Source organism: Ammodytes marinus (genome assembly GCF_949987685.1).
Source record: "Ammodytes marinus genome assembly, chromosome: 3".
Taxonomy (NCBI): domain Eukaryota; kingdom Metazoa; phylum Chordata; class Actinopteri; order Uranoscopiformes; family Ammodytidae; genus Ammodytes; species Ammodytes marinus.
Window position 1 is genome coordinate 29,676,635 of NC_137232.1, and position 19,108 is coordinate 29,695,742.

General features: G+C 41.2%; 1 protein-coding gene across 7 annotated transcripts; it reads left to right on the forward strand.

The window, feature by feature from the left end:
* sh3bgr (SH3 domain binding glutamate-rich protein) lies at positions 1-15,033 on the forward strand. 7 transcript variants are annotated; one of them, XM_080053922.1, is made up of 11 exons: positions 1-144; positions 1,205-1,390; positions 1,538-1,618; positions 2,357-2,446; positions 4,505-4,705; positions 5,336-5,365; positions 5,462-5,482; positions 11,651-11,677; positions 12,735-12,764; positions 13,376-13,439; positions 14,330-15,033. In XM_080053922.1, the coding sequence occupies exons 1-10, from the start codon at positions 100-102 to the stop codon at positions 13,391-13,393; spliced, it is 729 nt and encodes a 242-aa protein (XP_079910048.1). In that variant the 5' UTR covers positions 1-99; the 3' UTR covers positions 13,394-13,439; positions 14,330-15,033. The 7 variants fall into 7 exon arrangements, with proteins under 7 accessions (XP_079910048.1, XP_079910050.1, XP_079910049.1 ...); XM_080053921.1 differs by having other exon boundaries at positions 2-144; positions 4,505-4,720; XM_080053924.1 differs by lacking the exons at positions 11,651-11,677; positions 12,735-12,764 and adding an exon at positions 10,077-10,100 and having other exon boundaries at positions 4,505-4,720.
* Positions 15,034-19,108: the final 4,075 nt, after the last annotated feature.

Consider the following 19,108-nt stretch of genomic DNA (forward strand, 5'->3'; position numbering starts at 1 on the left):
GCTATGTCTCCGTCCTCTAATAATAGAAGAGTCTGCCTGCTCCTTTAAGAGCCTACTTGTTGCATAGGCCCCATACTCCACAAATTATATTGTAACAAAATGGTTATCAAAGTTTTCCTCGCCACCGCTTCAGGATCCACTGCGGTAAGCATTCTGCCCGTGCGACTGCTTTCTTCATTAGTCAACTTTCCCGCTTGTGCTCTTTAAACCGAACCGGACTTACTTTCACTCACGCTTTAGGCTACATGAGAGCGCGATACAACTCGAAATGAATGTCATCCACCTTTGATTTGGCAAGACTTAAGCCTGTTGGAATGTTTATAACTTGATGTGTGGTTATATTTATTCTTTAGTAGTGCTTCGGTGGGCTCAGGCTCTATTTCGTACGTCGATGTGATTGACACGATGAGCTTTCCAGAACAGGGGCTCCCCAAAGCTGTTCAAGTCACGCACCCCGATATGCTTTTAGGCGACATATCCCGCACACGGTAGATATTTTGGACCTGAGAAGCAGCCTTTTCATATATTTTTGTGATCAGACATTCCTTAAAGAAAATGTGTTCACCGTCACAGCAGGGAGGGGTGAATCCATCAGCCCGATCTACTTTTGGCAAAGCTAAATAAGCAGTTTGAACCAGTCCAGGGGGGGTGACATGGTGGCCCAGTAGGTTAGCAGTGTAGACATGTTAGACATGTTTAGATCAGTGGACCTGTTTGCATGTCTTCCACCCAAGGTGCAAGGTCCCAATACTGTGTTTTGAAATGAGTAGATGGCAAATCATGACTGAATGCATTAGACCAACTTAGTTATGTCAAATGATAGATTCATTGTTTAGACTATAATTTGTAATAATAGTTAAAAATAAACCTATATATGCCATTTTCTGCTGAACTATATGTCCAAAAGCACAGCGATGTTCAATATGTGATGAAAACACAAAGAAAAGCATTATATGCTCACATTTGACAAGCAAAAACAAAATAATGTTTGGTATTTGTTCTGGAACGACAAATCGATTATCAAAATTGTTAAAGATAGGAGGAGAGTGTTATGCACCAGATATGAAATTTAAATGGTACATGGTGTTAGTCTGAAATAAACCAGAGAGAGGCATTTTTACCCAATAAAGGGGGATATAACAGGCTTCTCACCAAGTAGGCCTACTGTGCAGTCAGTGATTGTTTTCCTTCTGCTCTCTCCTAGATCAAGAAGAAGCAGCAAGATGTGGTGGGCTTCCTGGAGGCTCTTAGAGTGGACTACACTCAGCTGGACATCGCCTGCAACGAAGACAACCGCATGTGGATGAGGCAGAATGTCCCTGAGGAGAAGAAGCCCACAAACGGCATCCCCTTGCCCCCTCAGATCTTTAACGAAGAGAGCTACTGTGGGGCAAGTACACAGAGCGCTTTTCATAAAACTCATTGTTTCAAAGATCAACCAATGTCTTACTTCACCACCTCTGCAGTATAGCACTTTAAACGTATGTAGATGTGGTGTGTCGTTAAAGCTTTTTTTTTTTGTCTTTTTCCCATACAGGACTATGACACGTTCTTCGATGCCAAGGAGGACAATGCCGTGTTTACCTTCCTTGGGCTGCCCCCTCCTCCTGGGTCCAAGGTTAGAACTAATTTTCTGTTTAGCTAATATAATCTCAGTTCTTTTCCCCCCTATGCCAGGCTGAGACTGCTGCACTGGGACACCATTGATGTTGAAGCTTGAAGCATTTTCATGCCTAAACCAATACAGCTCATTCAGCACTTATTGTACCTCTCTTAGGCAAGAAATCAGCAGAATCATTAAAGCAACCCACTGAATCGTTGTTATCAAGATATCATGGGGGTATTAAAAGAGTGTTTATTCCCTCTGCACAGGTCTTGAAATAAACACCTGCAAGATCCTCCTAAAGATGATGATGGCATTTTTATAATTGTGTCATGTATAGAGCCCACATGGGTTTACAAGAAACCAAAACTAATATACTGTAAATCATATCCAGAGTGCTGCACCAGGAATACAACCCAGAGGTCCGCAATACTGTGAGGCATACCAGATACCATAACTTGACATAATAAGGTTGTCAGACCTTAACCTACACCAAAATGAATAGGTAACCGATAAAGTAATGATATCATTACTACTATAAAAGATAAAGGAAGCCAAGTCAATTGTCCATCTAGGAGGATATTGTTGTTATTTTAGCTGTTAAATATGTTGACATAGATACATTAACGTCTATACCAAGGTATGCAGAGTGGTTGTAACTTCAAAAGGTAGAGGACGTATTGGCTGGTGACCCGACCGGTTCAGATTATGTACGATACGCTCATGTTAAACGGCATCATTTCATTGACACAGGAAGCCACACAGGCCGACGAGGCGAACATTGTGGAGAACGGGACTCACGCTGAGGAAACTATTTTGGAGGGGAACGTTGACGACTCAATAGTAATTAATTACTACTTTGTTACTTTGGTTTTCCCCCAACCTCATGCTTTGTTTCCTTTCGCCACATCTCACCTTTTCCCCACCATCAAGTATAGCTTTCACCATTTCCCTTCCTCCCCTTACCTGTCGACTTGAGTGGACTTTTAACTTGTGTCCCAGCCATCACATCAACTAATCTGTTTGAGTTTTGCATGTGTGATACATTTAAACAGTATACTGAGTTGCCATTATACCACTGTATTTAGACTGCCTTGATTTAGTGAAGCATCATGTTTCTACAATCCTTTCTATAATAAGTACTTTACAAAGTGGATTGTTTGTTTGTTTGATTTGTGTTGTGAAACCTGATGCTCTGTTTCATTTTCAGGGTATTGTTCAATGTTTCAATGCTTCTTTTTTCCAGTGACTTTTTAAGAATGTTTTCCTTACCAAAAGAAAATTCCTGCTGGTCTTCGAATTTACTGCAGAGCAGATAACATGCATCTTTCCCCTTCTATATTTAACCATCTACTACATCACTTCTTGTTTTTCTTACTATATAATACTTAAATCTAATCTGATTGGAATTTTACTTATTTTGTTATGTAGCTTCAAATGACTGACATGAAGGTGATGCAGATTTTTTTCATCTACACTAGTGACAATTTGAATGGTGATATATTTAATAAAACAAGGGAAACAGACAAAAAGTTGTCTTTGAAAGTTACAGTTTTTTTCTATCGCTAACCCACAGTGGGCACAACTGTAGCTCAATGTGCAAAACTAGTAACTACAGTCTGCACCACCAACAGTCACTGGAGCTGAACAGTTCACATCACCTGCAAAATAGGCTCAGTGCAGCAAACACTATGAACAACCCTCATTGAGATAACACACACTGTCACTCAGAACACACTCAGAGTAGAAACACTAGCATCAAACCCCTATACACAAATTACAAAAAACTTTTAATCTTTACTGTTTGAATAATTTGAGTTACTTCACACTAATAAAGTAATGTTTTCTTTGAGGAAAGAGTGAAATTCTTTCACACGGATTTGTTTATTTTATAACATAACAGTTTTTTTAGGTAAACAAAAATAAATGAAAATCAGAAGTTTGCTTCAATCTTTTTACGTATTTTATATTTTATTGATAACATTTCCAAATGTAGTATTTATCTGTGTAAATATTATATAATTGTAATACAGAAATCAATTCCTGTAATGTTGTCATTTATTGTAAGGATGCAACTCTCACCTGTGTGTTCAGTGTAGCCCTTACTGTATTTCATCAGAAATTCACACTGCTCTATGTCTTCTAGGTCTTACTCCACACATCTGCACTCTCACTGCCACTCTTCACCCCCATCAACCTGTCTTCATTGGTCCATTTCCAAAAATGTTGAGCTTTCACTATACTGTATATACTGTATGTTCACTAACACATCTAAAACAGGACACCTTCTTTGTGTTCCAGATGAAATTGCAATCCGCTGTGTTTGAAATGCACCAGGCTGAAATCCATTCTGTTTTGAATGTGTGGTTTACAGTTGTGACAGCAGTGTGTTAGCATTTGAACAAAGTGCTGGACATCCACAGTGTTGTGCAGGTTGTGATATAAATCATGAGATAGGTGTGTAGAGTTTTGAAAATTGTGTTTAAGCAATTAAAAACGAGATACAGTTTGGTCCACATGAACAGCTGCTGTGCATAGAGTTGTTAGAGTTTTGCACATGTCGCTCCAGTTGTGCCCACTGTGGTTTAGCAATCGAAAAAAACTGTAACTATTCTTCTAGACTCTAGAGCCATGATGGATTCTCACTTGTGAGTTTTCCTTACCCAATGATGCATCATTCCAATACATTCACATTTATCCAAAAAGTAGCAATGCTCCACTCTCCACCATCTAACTACTTCTACTTCTTCCCTCTTCCCCTCACCTCCCTGCACCAACCTGAGCTGACCACTTCTCACTGCTGTTGAAGCAGTGGCTATTAATATTTACACTTTTTTTTCTCACTTATTTCTTCCTATAATTTTTTCCCCCATGACCACCCGTTGTTTACCTCCTTATAAGGAGGTTCCAGTTGAGGATCGTAACGGGGATGCACATGGAGAGGAGGAGGAGGAGCAGGTACAGGAAGCTGCTGAGCAAGAGGAAGGTGAGGAAGAGGAGGAAGTAGTGGAGGGAGAAACAACAGGGGAGGAAGCCAACCAAGAAGAACCGGCAGGAGACGAGGCCCCCGCAGAGCAGGAGGAGGAGGAAGAAACAGAAGAGGTCACAGAAGACACAGTAATTGCCACTTAACTATAGATTCCACCCTCCTGTAGTCCTGCCTCTCCTTCCATCCCTTGAATGTTTTTGAATTAAATGTTGTTGTTCTATTCCTTCCTTACCTTCCCATCATTCCTGGAATGCTCCGTTGTTTTTTTGTTCCCCTCAGTCAGCACCTCCACAGTCCCTTTAATGTTGTCCCATTCTCCCATCTTAATGGTTTGTCATCATTTTATTGAAGTTCCTGTCTTCCTTTGCACTGCATCTCCTCATCAAGTCTCTCTCCAGATTCAGTTATGTGTTAACCAAAAATGTGTGAAATTCCTGTTTTCTGTTTATTCAGCACCTTTGGACTTATGACGCCTTCAGTGTTGTATTCCCTTCTACTTTTTTAGAATGTGTTTTTGTAATTTTTTCCCGCTTGTCTTGATTACCCACCCCGCATTGTATTGCATATCCATTCACTGTTAACTGTGCCGGTCAAGGTGTGTCAGTATGGGTTTCCCACGAAGACCCCCACTTCCTTAAGCCTGATCTGTGTGGATGCTATTGTGTTTCAGTATAAATGTACTATTATTGGTCAAGATTAGTCCATGCAAAATCTATAACACTACATCTTATCTCTTGTGTTAGGAGGCCCGCGCAGAGGAGGAGGAAGAACAGGTAGGCTTAACCAACCTTTATGAGTGCACAGAGCTGAATTGAATGCTTAAAAGTGACTGCAGTGTTTCAGTGATGTCTTTCTCTTCTCTTCAACAGGAAGAAGCTGATGAGGACAAGGTAAGAAGTGACACTGGGTGCTACACTTGATGCTAAATCTGCAAGCTCACCTGCAGCGACCTTAGCAGTTGATGCCAGTTATGCCTTGTGTCAGCTTTAATAGTAGCCAGACAGGCATGCACTCAATGGAACACCTGCATGTCTTCTTTTCATTCCAACTAGACCCTGTTTCCACCTGGTATTAACATCTGACTTTTTGAATCTGGTTACAAGTGGCCAGCTCTCAGTCCGTGTGTTCCCACTTGTATTTTCAAATGTGACTTCTGTGTCTACTTGTGATCCGATTCCATTTACCCGCGCTGTATTTAAATCAACACGCACATCATTTCCGTTTGCATTGCTGTTTTTAACCGGTGGGGTTCAAACAAGTAAACATACAGTGCCACAGTTTTAATCACATTTGCTATTAAAATGTATTACGTGCGAAGATAATTACAAGTCTAGGTTGACGAGATAGGCTACTGTCTCATTTAGACAAGGAGGAGCGATGCACAACACTGCTTAGAGGGCTCTACATTTACACTCGCCAAATGCGGGAACTATCATAGATAGTATATCAAAGTAAAAACTCTTAGGCGAGTAAGGTATTACGCCTCTTTGGCTGGTGAAAGATGTGTGTTTGCCGGGCGGCTTTTCTAACGTCTGCTACACTCTTGTCACCACCACCAGTAGCCTACGCGGCTTTCTGTATGCAGTTAAGATACTGCATATATGCGAACAGAATATTTCCTGTGCGCCTTCACATTAAACGCCTGTTACTAGCCAAACGCGAGTTGACTTTTATTCTTAAGCAGATAAGAACAGGAAGCCGTTGCCTTGCAGCTCTCCAGTCAATAGCAGCGATTTCCGTGTTTTCAGATTTACGCAGTGAAATGAAAACAGAGGACAGAAAGCTTGTCATTTGCAATACTGGCGGATGCAACTAACGTTCATGAGGCTTCTATAAAAGCTGCATTTTCAACGTATTTCCGCTCAGGCAGGGGGCGGCAGTTGAGTAGGAGGTCCCTAATGTGGATGAAAACCACATTGGTGTTTCCACTACCAAATGAATGCAGACACAACGGTCACAACGGACGTAAACCACCTCCGAATGTGGTTTTTGTGATCTGATCTCAATGCGTCTTGAGAGTGTTTTCACCTGTAGTTAGAGCTTTATTCATGTGATCCGATTACAAAAGTCAGATGTTAATGCCAAGTGGAAACGGGGTCTATATACCACTTATTATTTATGACATATCATGGAATGCATGTGAAATACATTACGTGGATGTTCATTTACTCTTTCCTTTCTTGCCAGTCATTTGCGGGTTTAAAATCGTTTTTTTGACCAATACCAGCCATATCTGCTTACCAGTGATCTACAATAATCTTGTCTAAATGAATGATTGCTAACCTGAGATTAATTTGTAGGGTTTTAACTGTCTAATTGTTACAACTCTCACCTGAAATCTGGATTATCAATAATGTAAAACCATATTTTCTCATGGGACATGATGATGTTTACGAAATAGCTGTTACACTAGTTTTAAGGGCCTTAATACAATAGTTTTAATTCAAATATACAGTATCTCACAAAAGTGAGTACACCCCTCACATTTCTTCAAATATTTCATTATATCTTTTCATGGGACAACACTGAATAAATGACACTTTGATACAATGTAAAGTAGCGTGTGTACAGCTTATATAACAGTGTAAATTTACTGTCCCCTCAAAATAACTCGACACACAGCCATTAATGTCTAAACTGCCGGTTACAAAAGTGAGTACACCCCTGAGTTAAAATGTCCAAATTGGGCCCAAAGTGTCAATATTTTGTGTGGCCACCATTATTTTCCAGCACTACCTTAACCCTAAAGGCATGGAGTTCACCAGAGCTTCACAGGTTGCCACTGGAATCCTCTTCCACTCATTCATGACAACATCACGGAGCTGGTGGATACTGGAGACCTTGCGCTCCTCCATCTCCTGTTTTAAGAAGCCCCAAAAATGCTCAATAGGGTTTAGGTCTGGGGACATGCTTGGCCAGTCCATAACCTTTACCCTGAGCTTCTTTAGCAAGGCAGTGGTTGTCTTGGAGGTGTGTTTGGGGTCATTATCATGTTGCAGTACTGCCCTGCGGCCCAGTTTATGAAGGGAGGGATCATGTTCTGCTTCAGTATGTCACAGTACATGTTAGCATTCAATGAACTGTAGTTCCCCACTGCTGGCAGCACTCATGCAGCCCCAGACCATGACACTCCAACCACCATGCTTGACTATAGGCAAGACACACTTGTCTTTGTACTCCTCACCTGGTTGCCACCACACACACTTGACACCATCTGAACCAAATAAGTTTATCTTGGTCTCATCAGACCACAGGACATGGTTGCAGTGATCCATGTCCGTAGTCTGCTTGTCTTCAGCAAACTGTTTGTGGGCTTTCTTTTGCATCATCTTTAGAATAGGCTTCCTTCTGGGACGACAGCCATGCAGACCAGTATGATGCAGAGTGTGGCGTATGGTCTGAGCATTGACAGGTTGACCCCCAACCCCTTCAAGACCTGCAGCAATGCTGGCAGCACTCATACGTCTATTTTCCAAAGCCAACCTCTGTGTATGACGCTGAAAACATGCACTCAACCTTCTTAAACTGGGCCGCAGGGCAGTATTGCAACATGATAATGACCCTAAACACACCTCCAAGACGACCAATGCCTTGTTAAAGAAGCTCAGGGTAAAGGTTATGGACTGGCCAAGCATGTCTCCAGCCATAAACCCTATTGAGCATCTTTGGGGCTTCTTAAAACGGGAGATGGAGGAGCGCAAGGTCTCTAATATCGACCGACTCTGTGATGTCGTCATGAATGGGTGGAAGAGGATTCCAGTGGGAACCTGTGAAGCTCTGGTGAACTCCATGCCCAAGAGGGTTAAGGTAGTGCTGGAAAATAATGGTGGCCACACAATGTATTGACACTTTGGGCCCAATTTGGACATTTTTTCTTAGGGGTGTACTCACTTTTGTTGCCTTCAGTTTAGACATTAATGGCTGTGTGTCGAGTTATTTTGAGGCGACAGTAAATTGGACCCAAGAGCAGACAGAGGCAGAGTAGGATTGAAGAGAAAAGATTTATTTTATCGAGGTGGGGAGCAGGTGGTGAATGGGGAAGCCGGGGGTAGTGGAGCAGGTAGGTAGGCTGGAGGTAGTGGTCCGGGTAACTGCAGGCAGAGGAAAACAGCGTTAGGATTATGATCACAAAAAACTACAAAACGGCGAGAAACAGAGCGAGGTAAAAGAATCAACTGGAGCCAGTCACGCATTACCATTGTAGTGCATGGTACGATCTGGCAATGACAGCAGGGAAGCCAGAGGTGAAGTAGGTGGTTGATTGCTGATGCAGACCAGGTGAGCGGTGACAGACAGGGGGAGTGGCAGGCAAAGGAGGGGGAACACACAGCAACCAGCTGATCACGACATGATCAGCCCTATTCAGAGGAACAAACCAACTATTAGGTTGCGTTCCGAATCGCATACTCTTTCTTTTTTCTATTCTACATACTACATCCGACGATAAAAAGAATCTAGTTAGGATGCAGTAGGCATACTATTGGGACATACTTTTCTCTCTTATTTCATCATAACATTGTGCCTTGATCTTGCCTCTTGCTTTTATATCCGTCGCATCCACGTTTGTTTTCATATGGAGGCTTCGTCGATGTTACGTCACTTCACGTGCGCACTGGATTGTGGGTCAGAATCGCCCAAATAGGATGCACTTTTCAACACTAACAATCTTGGCCGCATGAAGTAGGACATCCGGGTACTTCTAACCATACTAAATCTGGCCACAAGAATCGGGACATCCTAAATCTTTTTTCTACATACTATATAGTAGAAAGTATGCGATTCGGAACGCAACCTTACTTTAAAATTAATGTGTATTGCAGCAAGGGCAGTGGGTGTTTTTATTTTTCGCATCCCGACACACAAGGGCATGAATGTTTGAACCCTCCCCCCATTTTGTAGCCTGTAGAAACTACTATCTAACATCCAGCCCCTGGCTGTAGTGAGGATGAGTGCCATGATCATCAAACACATTTAGTTTTAAGTTTTTTACATGTTTTACAGTGAAATAAAATCAAACTATGTACAAAAAACATGCACACTTACACACTTTTTTCCCCAAAAAACAAAACAAAGTATAGAGTCATACAGTAATAACCACTCTCAATGATCACTGGTGCCCCTCATCTGCAGAGTCCCCCCACTCTGGCTGTATTTTGCATAGATAGCATTTGTTGGTTGTGTTTTGTAAACACAAGATTCAGACTTATTCAGACGGAGCTCCACACCAGCCCCTCCTCATACTTTGCACTACTGTGTGACTCTATTCATTGTTCTTTAAGAAACATTCTAACTATGCCTTTAAGAACATGAAACCAGAACAAGAACCAACCTGTTTCTTCACTTGGTGTTCCAGTCCATTTAAACCACTTGACTCAGTTCACATCACTGTGGTCAGAGGTTCCTCCTGCTCGTGTTCATGGCATTTATGCATGGCATTTGACCTCTTCTTTGCCCTTTGTCCGTCTCTTGGTTTGCTCCACCCAGGAGGAAGAGGATTTGCAGTCGGAGGTAACTGTGCGTCTGCGATCATCTCTTGCTACGTATAGTCATCAGCATTGTTGGTTTGCTGGTGCAGAAGCCATGGAAGGCTCCTGTGGTTGGGTTAGGGATGGGACGTGCTCTTGGTCTGCCGTTCCCACTCATCTATTATACCTCCCCTTTCTCCCCCCATCCTCTTTATCTGTTCTCTCTCCATCACTCTACTCTACTCTACTCACCACCTTGTTTCCTTGTCTTTCTGCTAACATCCTCTTCCTCATTTCTTCCTAGCTGCTTCCTGACAAATCTCAACTCTCCCCCATAGTTTCCATTTTTCAATCAGAAGACTTTTCCGTTGTGCATGCCTGTGTTGCTCATTTGCTCCCTATTTGCTGGCGTGCTGACCTGCTATCTGTTATTCCTTCTAGGAGGAAGAAGAACTACAACAGCTCGAGGTAGATTTGTGTGCTTTTTTTTACCTGCCCCTAGCCTTACTCAGTTAGTCTTGTGTTTTTTTCCTACCTGTCAAGAGATTTACCAAATTCTCTCTTCTGCATCCCTGTACGCATTCCTACAAGCGCAAACACATACACATGTACACACATATGAACATACACTCCAAACCAGGATGTAATTTCCCCTGAGGCCAGCAGTTGGGGCATTCCCCTGTCACTTTTTAAAATCTCACATTTGACCCACCCTGTTTCACAGTTTCAGTTTAAATTGGTTCCTGAACTCTCCAGATGACAGAGTATTGATTCACTCATCTGAGTAGCCTTCAGTTTTGAGTGCTCACACCATAAGCTATATAAACAGCAGTGAGGGTTTGTGTTTTTATTTTTTATAGTGCCCCAGCGGTCACTTCTGAAACCAAACCGAGGCACTGTTGATGCAGATCCACACTGCACATTTTGACACAAAGACAGGGGTGCAAGTTTCTTAGTCAAGACTCAGTTACGTGATCAATTTAGCAACTTTTCTCACAGCATTTGCTTAATGCAGGGTTAACTCTCCTAATCCCAAACCAGATCCCAAATTTAGGATTTGCCTGTTTAAGGCTACAACAATGTTGGACTAAGAAAAGTTCAACTTAGAAATGACCCTGTGCTAAGTGCTGTGTGAAAAACGGTTCTGCTTCTCTGTCACATTCCAACCTCTGCCTGATCTTCTGTCGTGTATGCTATGCTATGCTATGCTATGCTTTGCTTTGCCATTTTTCCACTATACCGTTCCATCTTTTTTGTCGATGTCCCACCTATGTTGCAGGAGCAAGGCTGACGAGACAGTGAGGAGGTTTCTGTGATTTGTGGTGTCTTGTATATTTTAGGCTTTGTAGAATTTCCCTGCCTTCTACCTCTCTCTCTCCCTGCTTGTGCTGCATGGAGATTATTTTCCACAGACATGCGTGATGGTGTGGAGCATGATACATATGACAATATTTTACTGAAACTGCAGGTGGATTTGGTGTTGTAACAAAAATGCGAACCCATATATGGATCACGGTTACTGAGTTACATCAAATACTTTCCTTCATTGAAACATTTACATGCCTAACAACAGATGATTTCATCTTTCTTTAGGACGAAGAAGAGGCTGAAGTACAAGAGGTATATATAGATTGTGGAGTTTTTGCCCATGTTTAGCATGGTGTGAATCATATTGGGATTTCTATGCATGACGTGACTGCACACATAGACTGTACGTACGTGTCTCTCCCTAAGGCGGTTGTGTAAGCAGCCCAGTAAACAATGTGGGAGTGTTACTACGTTTCGATTTTTTTTACTGAAGAGAATTTCTTCAGAGGTAGCACAACACGGTATCTGTTGTAGGGACGATTGACAATTTATGTCAGGTCATTTTTCCATTTTTAATAGTATGATGCGTTGAGAACAGGTGAATAGTTGTGTTATGTTGTCCTCAACTCTGCCTATGTGCACATAGGCACATGTTTTTTTTTTAGTTTGGTTGAGAAGGACACTCTGACAGGACAGGTGGACTTGTCTTTCTTTCTTTAAGAAGTCCTGACTTTTGTGGGTTTTTGCCAAGAGCACGACCAAATAAAGCAGATGTGACAAGCTCCAAAGAGGACTGATGTGATGGAGCACTTCTTGAAATACTAGGAGGGGAAGAAAAAAACACACTTTTTTTTGTTACATCAGATTAACCACTGGATTCCAGGTTGTGTAGATCTAATTGTGTGCTAATGTTTTGTAGTCGCCATCTTAAGACACTAAGAAATCCGGTGATTATTACTCCTAATTATAGATAATAAGGTCAACCCACTTTGTCCCCCGGTGAGTGTGTTGTTTACTTCAAGAGGGCAGTCATCAAACTGTACAGCCTCTGCAGCTTGTCTAATTACAAAAAAAAAAAAAAAAGTTGTAGTATCAGAATTTAGAACATCTTAATATTGCGCACAGTCATAAGCACCATTCTTGTCTTTAGTTCATCTCAGGATATTAAAGAAAACTGTGGGCCATAAGTTATCTTTGCTTCTTGTCTGTGCCTCCATCGTCGCCCATCTCACCTCTCGGATTACCTCATTTTTAACCCATCCTCACTACAACCACTAACAGTGAAAGCCTCTCACCTTCCATGCCGTTGGGACTGTGACTTCACACAATCCCCTTCTTTTACTCTTTCTTTTTTTTCAACACGTCACAGGAAGAAGAAGAAGACATGGAGGAAACACAGGTAGTGTTACAGCAATGAGTGAAACCCATTTTGTCTTGTCTGAACCACTGCCTGTGTTTGACATGCCTGCAAAAGGTCTTGTCTCACACTTACTGAGAGGATGGGCCAATGAGGGACACAAATACATATTAATAGAACATCTTGATAATTCAGAAACGGTTATCACTGATTTCATTGGAGTTAAGCATCCTGGTGGACAAGACAATTGTTTTTGAAAAGGGAGGAAAGCGCCTTTCTTTTTACGTACCACCTTTGTCTAACGAAACATCCTTGCTTTTGATTTATTCAACAGACTAAGCAGATCCAATTGTAATCTTTTTTTCTTAAATCCACTCAGCTCAGAGCCGTCCTACCTAATAGAAATGTGGTTTCATTCAGTGGCTGAAAAGCACAAAAAACTGCACCACTTTTTTACTAATTGATTACATTTATGTTGTACTTATCATCCATCAGAGCCATTTGAATAGGCTACAATCACAGCAATTCTACAGAAAGTAACTCAAAATACATACATGTTCTTGCAACACTTTCCTGAGCTTTTTCTCCCTCTTTAATCTCTTGTTTTACTCATCAGTATTTGTTTTTCATACACGATTATGCCTTTTTAACAGGAGGAAGAGGCTGAGTAGTTAAAGCCTGACGACGACGACAGATCTGATCTTCACTACTATCCAGGTAAGGACACTAGTTTCTACACTACTTTTGTTCAGCTTTACCACTGGAGGGCAGTAAAACACAATGTGAAATGGTAGTAAACATAACCACAGTTCACATTGTTTTTCATATTTGGCTTTTTCTTTCATTAATTAAAAGGGAAACCTGTATTCAGACAGAGCGTTTTTTTCTTCTTCTCTGGTCCTCTTTGAGGCTACAGAATAACAACATCACTCAATCCTCTCTAATTTATTTACATTGCACCTGTGTAGCAGCAATTTAGTAGTTGCAGTAAGGTAATTTAATTATTTCACATATGAGAGGCTTCACCGTCGTGTTTGTCCTGCAGATGTGTTTTGTTCAGTCAGAGGAGACAAAATAATGCTGCAGCCTATTTACGAGGGACTGCCACTGGTGTCTCCATCTGCAAACAGCTTCAGTGAGCACACAAAGTGCCTGGGGATCATCTGGAACCACAACAAAACACATCCCACAATTCCTTTTTCATTCCCCCCCTTCCGAGGCAGTGGCAGTGATGTGATGATGATGGTGACGATGATAGTATTAATCCTTCAACTTCAAAGCACTGTGTTTTCGTCCCTCTCTGCATTGTCAGGCATCATATGACCCGCTATAGGAAGAGGCACAGTACAGCCTTTGAAGGAATGGCGATGCTTTTCTCCTTCCTACTCCTCACATAGCTGTCCCCCCAACCACCCCAAGCCCCTGTCACGCGTTGTTAGAGGAAGCTGCTAAGTGAGCTTCATATGTGCCTCCGGAAGGAGCAGGGCACGCTGGGTGGCACAGGCGTAGCAGTGGTGGAGGCTGCCTCAGCCACCGCAGACAAATGGAAAATGTGTGACCTTGGTCTTTTTTTTTAATTCTCCAACGCTTTTGCCTTTGTGTTACAGCCTGGAGGAGCTTCCCGTTCTGTTTCTCCCTGACCCCCCTGACCCCCCTGACCCCCTCTGCCCCGCCAGACAGCCCCCTCCACTCCTACCCAAGGCTGCATTGGACCCCACTGGAAAATCGTTGGTCGTGTGCTTGAAGGCGCCATCCAAACTGAAAAATGTCCTAACCCCCATTTTGCGCCCCCCCCCAACCTTCCCCTACCCTTTTGACTGCAATGTTGACTTAATTTTTATATTTTGCGTGTAGATACATACTGTATGTCTGTATATGCAGTACATTGTAATGAAAATGCGCAGAGTTATTTTGTGAAGCCGAAACCTATTTCTCATGTTTCACTTTTAGAAATTCTAGTTTTCTAACATTAAAAAGGGGAATAACCTTTTCCGAAAATATAACCTTGGCAAACCTTAGCTCGTCCCTTCTACTACTTATTCAGAAGTTCATAGCTCACTCTGCTCTGTTTTTTTATTGCAGTAGTTTTACCTGGGTTGTGCCTTGATAACTCACCCTGTCAGCTGAATGTTCAAATGCAAACTAAGATGTATAACGGCCACATGAGTGAGGAAATAACAACATACTGCAAACTACTCCACCACCATTACAATAACTTCTGCCAATACTGCTGTCTAATCAATGCACTTTGTTGAATGAAGAGTGAAACATGTCACTAAGACTTGGTTGCAATGGAAAATGCAATAAAGGAGACTGGGAAAAAAAACTTTTAGTGGTTCTACTTTGCTTTATTTGAAACTCTTTTGTTGGAATATATATATATACAGTATAGATATATACGTATACAGATCAATGGTGCAGTCCGAGCAGCGGAAGGTGAAACAGGAAAATAAAGCAAATGCCTTTTCCCAGGAGATGCCGGGTAAAGGTGCTGGACGGAAATCACTAACAGTCATTGGATTTGTTGCAAGTCATTTATATGTAGCTGTTGTTAACATGCTAAATATATAATAGGCTTTCATCTACATGCAGGACCACAGTGGTACAGTTTCAAGAAATAAGAACCAATGAATATATTCTTTGTTCAAATATAGAGTCAAGTCACTGAACAGAAATAAGATAGACTTGATCAAATCTGTGTTTGTCTTGTTTTTCTATCTTTTTTTATTTTATTGAGAAAACAAAATATGTTGCCTTACTGGCTTAACGTTGTCAAAACGAAAAGTCTTGAAGACTTGCTTTGTGACTCTTTCAGGCTGTAGAAGGATACTTATATGCGCAGCCCTGATTTGCTAACATGCTCATATTGATATTGCCAACATGCTGATGTGTAGGAGGTATAATATCGAGCATGCACTACTGAAGTCAGAACACATTTCCATGGGAACCATGAAGGGATTTGGTACAAAGTGCCAATCCATCGAAACATTGCAACGTTTCACTCAGAGCCAACAATGTCAACTAATGTTGGCATTACACCTTATTTAGAGGCATTAAAGTCAGTAAGATTCATCAGTCGGTTTTCTAATGGCAGTCCATGATAAGGTTCAGTCTGAAATTAAGTGGGGATCAACAAACAGACAGCCGGATGTTGCCACCCAAGGCTAAAAATTATCAAAGCATTTCTTCCCTAATACTATACATTTGCCATGTTTATCTTGTGGACACATCACCCAGTGTGTCCAAATCCATTCATTTGAACAGGGAGGAGGTCTGCTCGTAAAGCCCCTGGGAACTGGGGACTTAACAAGGGGCATTGTTTGCATTCTGACTCACTCTGTGTATTTACATCTGTGTGTAAGGGGCAAAGTTCCCACTGGGTTAGGTAATATTTAACGGGACAGTTTTGGGTAACATAGCTGAACACCAAGTATGAGGAAGAGGCAGCATCGCTGACATGTATCCACTGTGTGTGACACTTGCTGCTGGACTGAGGTGAGTCAGACAAACACTTTATGGAGATGTATTGTAGGCTATACACTTGACTAGGATTTCAGTTTTATTCAGGAGATTCTGCTTAATGCTCTGTGTGAAATACATGGCTGAGAGACAGGTGCAGTGCTGCATGTTGCTGGGTAACTTAGTGTGTCTCTGAACAAGTAATAACATTACATCTGAACTGAATTTCATTGAACTGAAACTGTTGAACTACAATAGGCATATGCAATCTGTGCTATGATTATCAGAGAGTTCTTCCAATGTTGTTTATGTCCTATCAGTGGTCAAAAACCACAAGAAATAAAGAGTTAACAGATTATCATGTTGCTTAGAAAAGTTTTTTTTAAGTTTTATTAGGCTACATTTACTTTAACTTGCTTTGACATATCAGGTCGGTCACTTAATTGCTTTTTTTCCTTTGGCTTTTAGTATTGTCCATAGTTTAATGTTGTTTGAAATTACATGAATGCACATGGTAGTTACCTTTGGACAAGGATAAGTTTAGCTCCGAAATGTGGGCTATACAATAAGAACTCATTAAAGTGATACAAAATAAGATCTTTTAATTTTTGTTACATGTTTTTTTTTGTTTCTTTTGGAAACTTTTCCATGAGGTGATTGTTTAACTGGCTAGACCTAACATATTAAAATCCCCCCCCCCCCCAAAAAAAAGATCCCTTTGTCTTTTATAGAAGGAGAAAGATAGGCCTTTGTTTTAGATGTTTTACTGCTTTTTTAAGACTACAGACAATAAGCTCTGTGAGGCTGTTTTGATAGCTGTGTTGTGAATGTAATGCTAACTTCAGCATGCTCACAGCGTCAATGCTAACATGCTAATGTTGGGGTCATCCATATGTTCCCAAAGCCTTTGTTCCCACAATTCGAGATTTTATTAAACTTATTTCCAATTAGGTTCAGTCATCACATCTGGTGATTAGGGTAAGGGTGAGCGGACAGGGAGTGGTTAGAATAGGAGTGACACACACACACACACACACACACACACACACACACACACACACACACACACACACACACACACACACACACACACACACACACACACACACACACACACACACACTCACACACGTGTAGGCTATGATTGATCCTGAGGGGGGACATGAGTGCCTGTACCAAAAGTTGCAGAGACATTTAATTTAAAATTTAAAATCTGGGTCACATGGATATTTACCAAATTAAATGGCAATCCATCCAATAACTGCTTGAAATTTCAGTCTGGACCAGAGTGGTGGACAAATAGACATTTCCCTCCCTGGAGCCACGTTTCTACCACAGCGAAAAAGTAGAGATTGTGATCAGCCATGCTCCTTTAGAGGAAATAATTCAGTTATTTTTGTTTCAGGTCTGTTCAGCCTTGGACAATGGATTGACTGGCTTCATTCATTAAACATGTACTACCTCTCTCTGTTAGTGATCCTGCTTTTGTACACGATTCAAGGTGAGTGTTCAGCTCAATACAAACTGATCTGATTGGAGATGTATCACATTAACGGCCACATTCAGTGCAGTAGTGTGCTTTATAATAAGATGTATAGTGGTCAGGGGACTTCAGGGTCACTGGTCCATTGTCCCAATAGGAGCATGGGTAAATTATACTCGTTAGTTTGCCATTCTCTGATTACGCTACAGGCTGGCGTAGTTAAGACCTTATTTCCTCAATGGATGCATTATGCATGATTCTAATTCTTAGGTTATAGTTGGTAACAAAGATTGCTCACAACAAACAAGGTATACACAGCACTGAGCGTTCCGCTGTAAACTATTTATTTCATATTTCCATGGTTTGCCATTAATATTTATCCTTTTCCTATTTCATTTGTCAGCGGTATAAAGCCATTAAGATATGCTGGAACTCAACTGGGGACACATGCATTGATGTGCCTCAGTGTGTGTGTGTGTGTATGTGTGTGTGTGTATGTGCGTGTGTGTGTGATGCATATAGGAACTGATAGAGTCATAGAGTCTATTCGTCTATTTTAGCACAAAGCATGTAATCCTTGAAGCTTTCTCAAATCCTGCAGGTGTCTGTTAAAATGTTTACCCTGCAGATTGAGGCCGTGGCCTGTTGCTGACAGCCATGGATGAATTTACACGTCCTACCCCAAAACTTATTCATGCATTCAAGTCAAGTCAAATCACCCATCTCCATCTGGACAGCCACAGCCAGAAACCGATTCCGGGAATTCTGCTGTCATTCTCCTTCTTTGTCTCTTTATCCCTCCAAGGCTTACTTAATTTCTTTCTTTCTTTCTTTTTTCCACTTCAACTTTTCGTAAATCTCTTACTCATCCTCTCCACATCTTGAATTGTTTCTTTTTCTTTTTTCTTTTCATACAAACTGAAATTCTCCTTCATATTTATGAGTTCCTTCCGCTCTACTGCACTAACTTCAATGTATCCTTTGAGCATGAAATCTGTTTTATATGAGATTTCAGCTGCAAATGTGAACTTGCTGCATTTGCATGCTGCATACATTTGTTTTGGATTAAGATCATATTTGAGTCGGTTTAATTTTCCAAAGAGTCCCAATCATTTCAAATTTTCATTTTCTTTCTTTACATAGACAGCTGGAATGATTTTCTGATTAGCTCAAAAGTGAAATTGTGCAAAACTATGTGGTTTGAAGTGTACGTACATGTATTTATATTTATATTGTAGAGCCAACATTACTTTGGAATATTACTGGCGCTATTAGCTCTTAAAGGTTCTGAAGGAAGAGGTCTCCCTGGCAACCTCATCAATGTGATGACAAGACTTGAGGAAGCCACTGCACACAGCCAATAAATTATCCATCACAGAAACCACAATTGGTTGTTTTTACAATTTGAGGTCTGCATGGTTTAAACAAAATTATAGCATGTTAA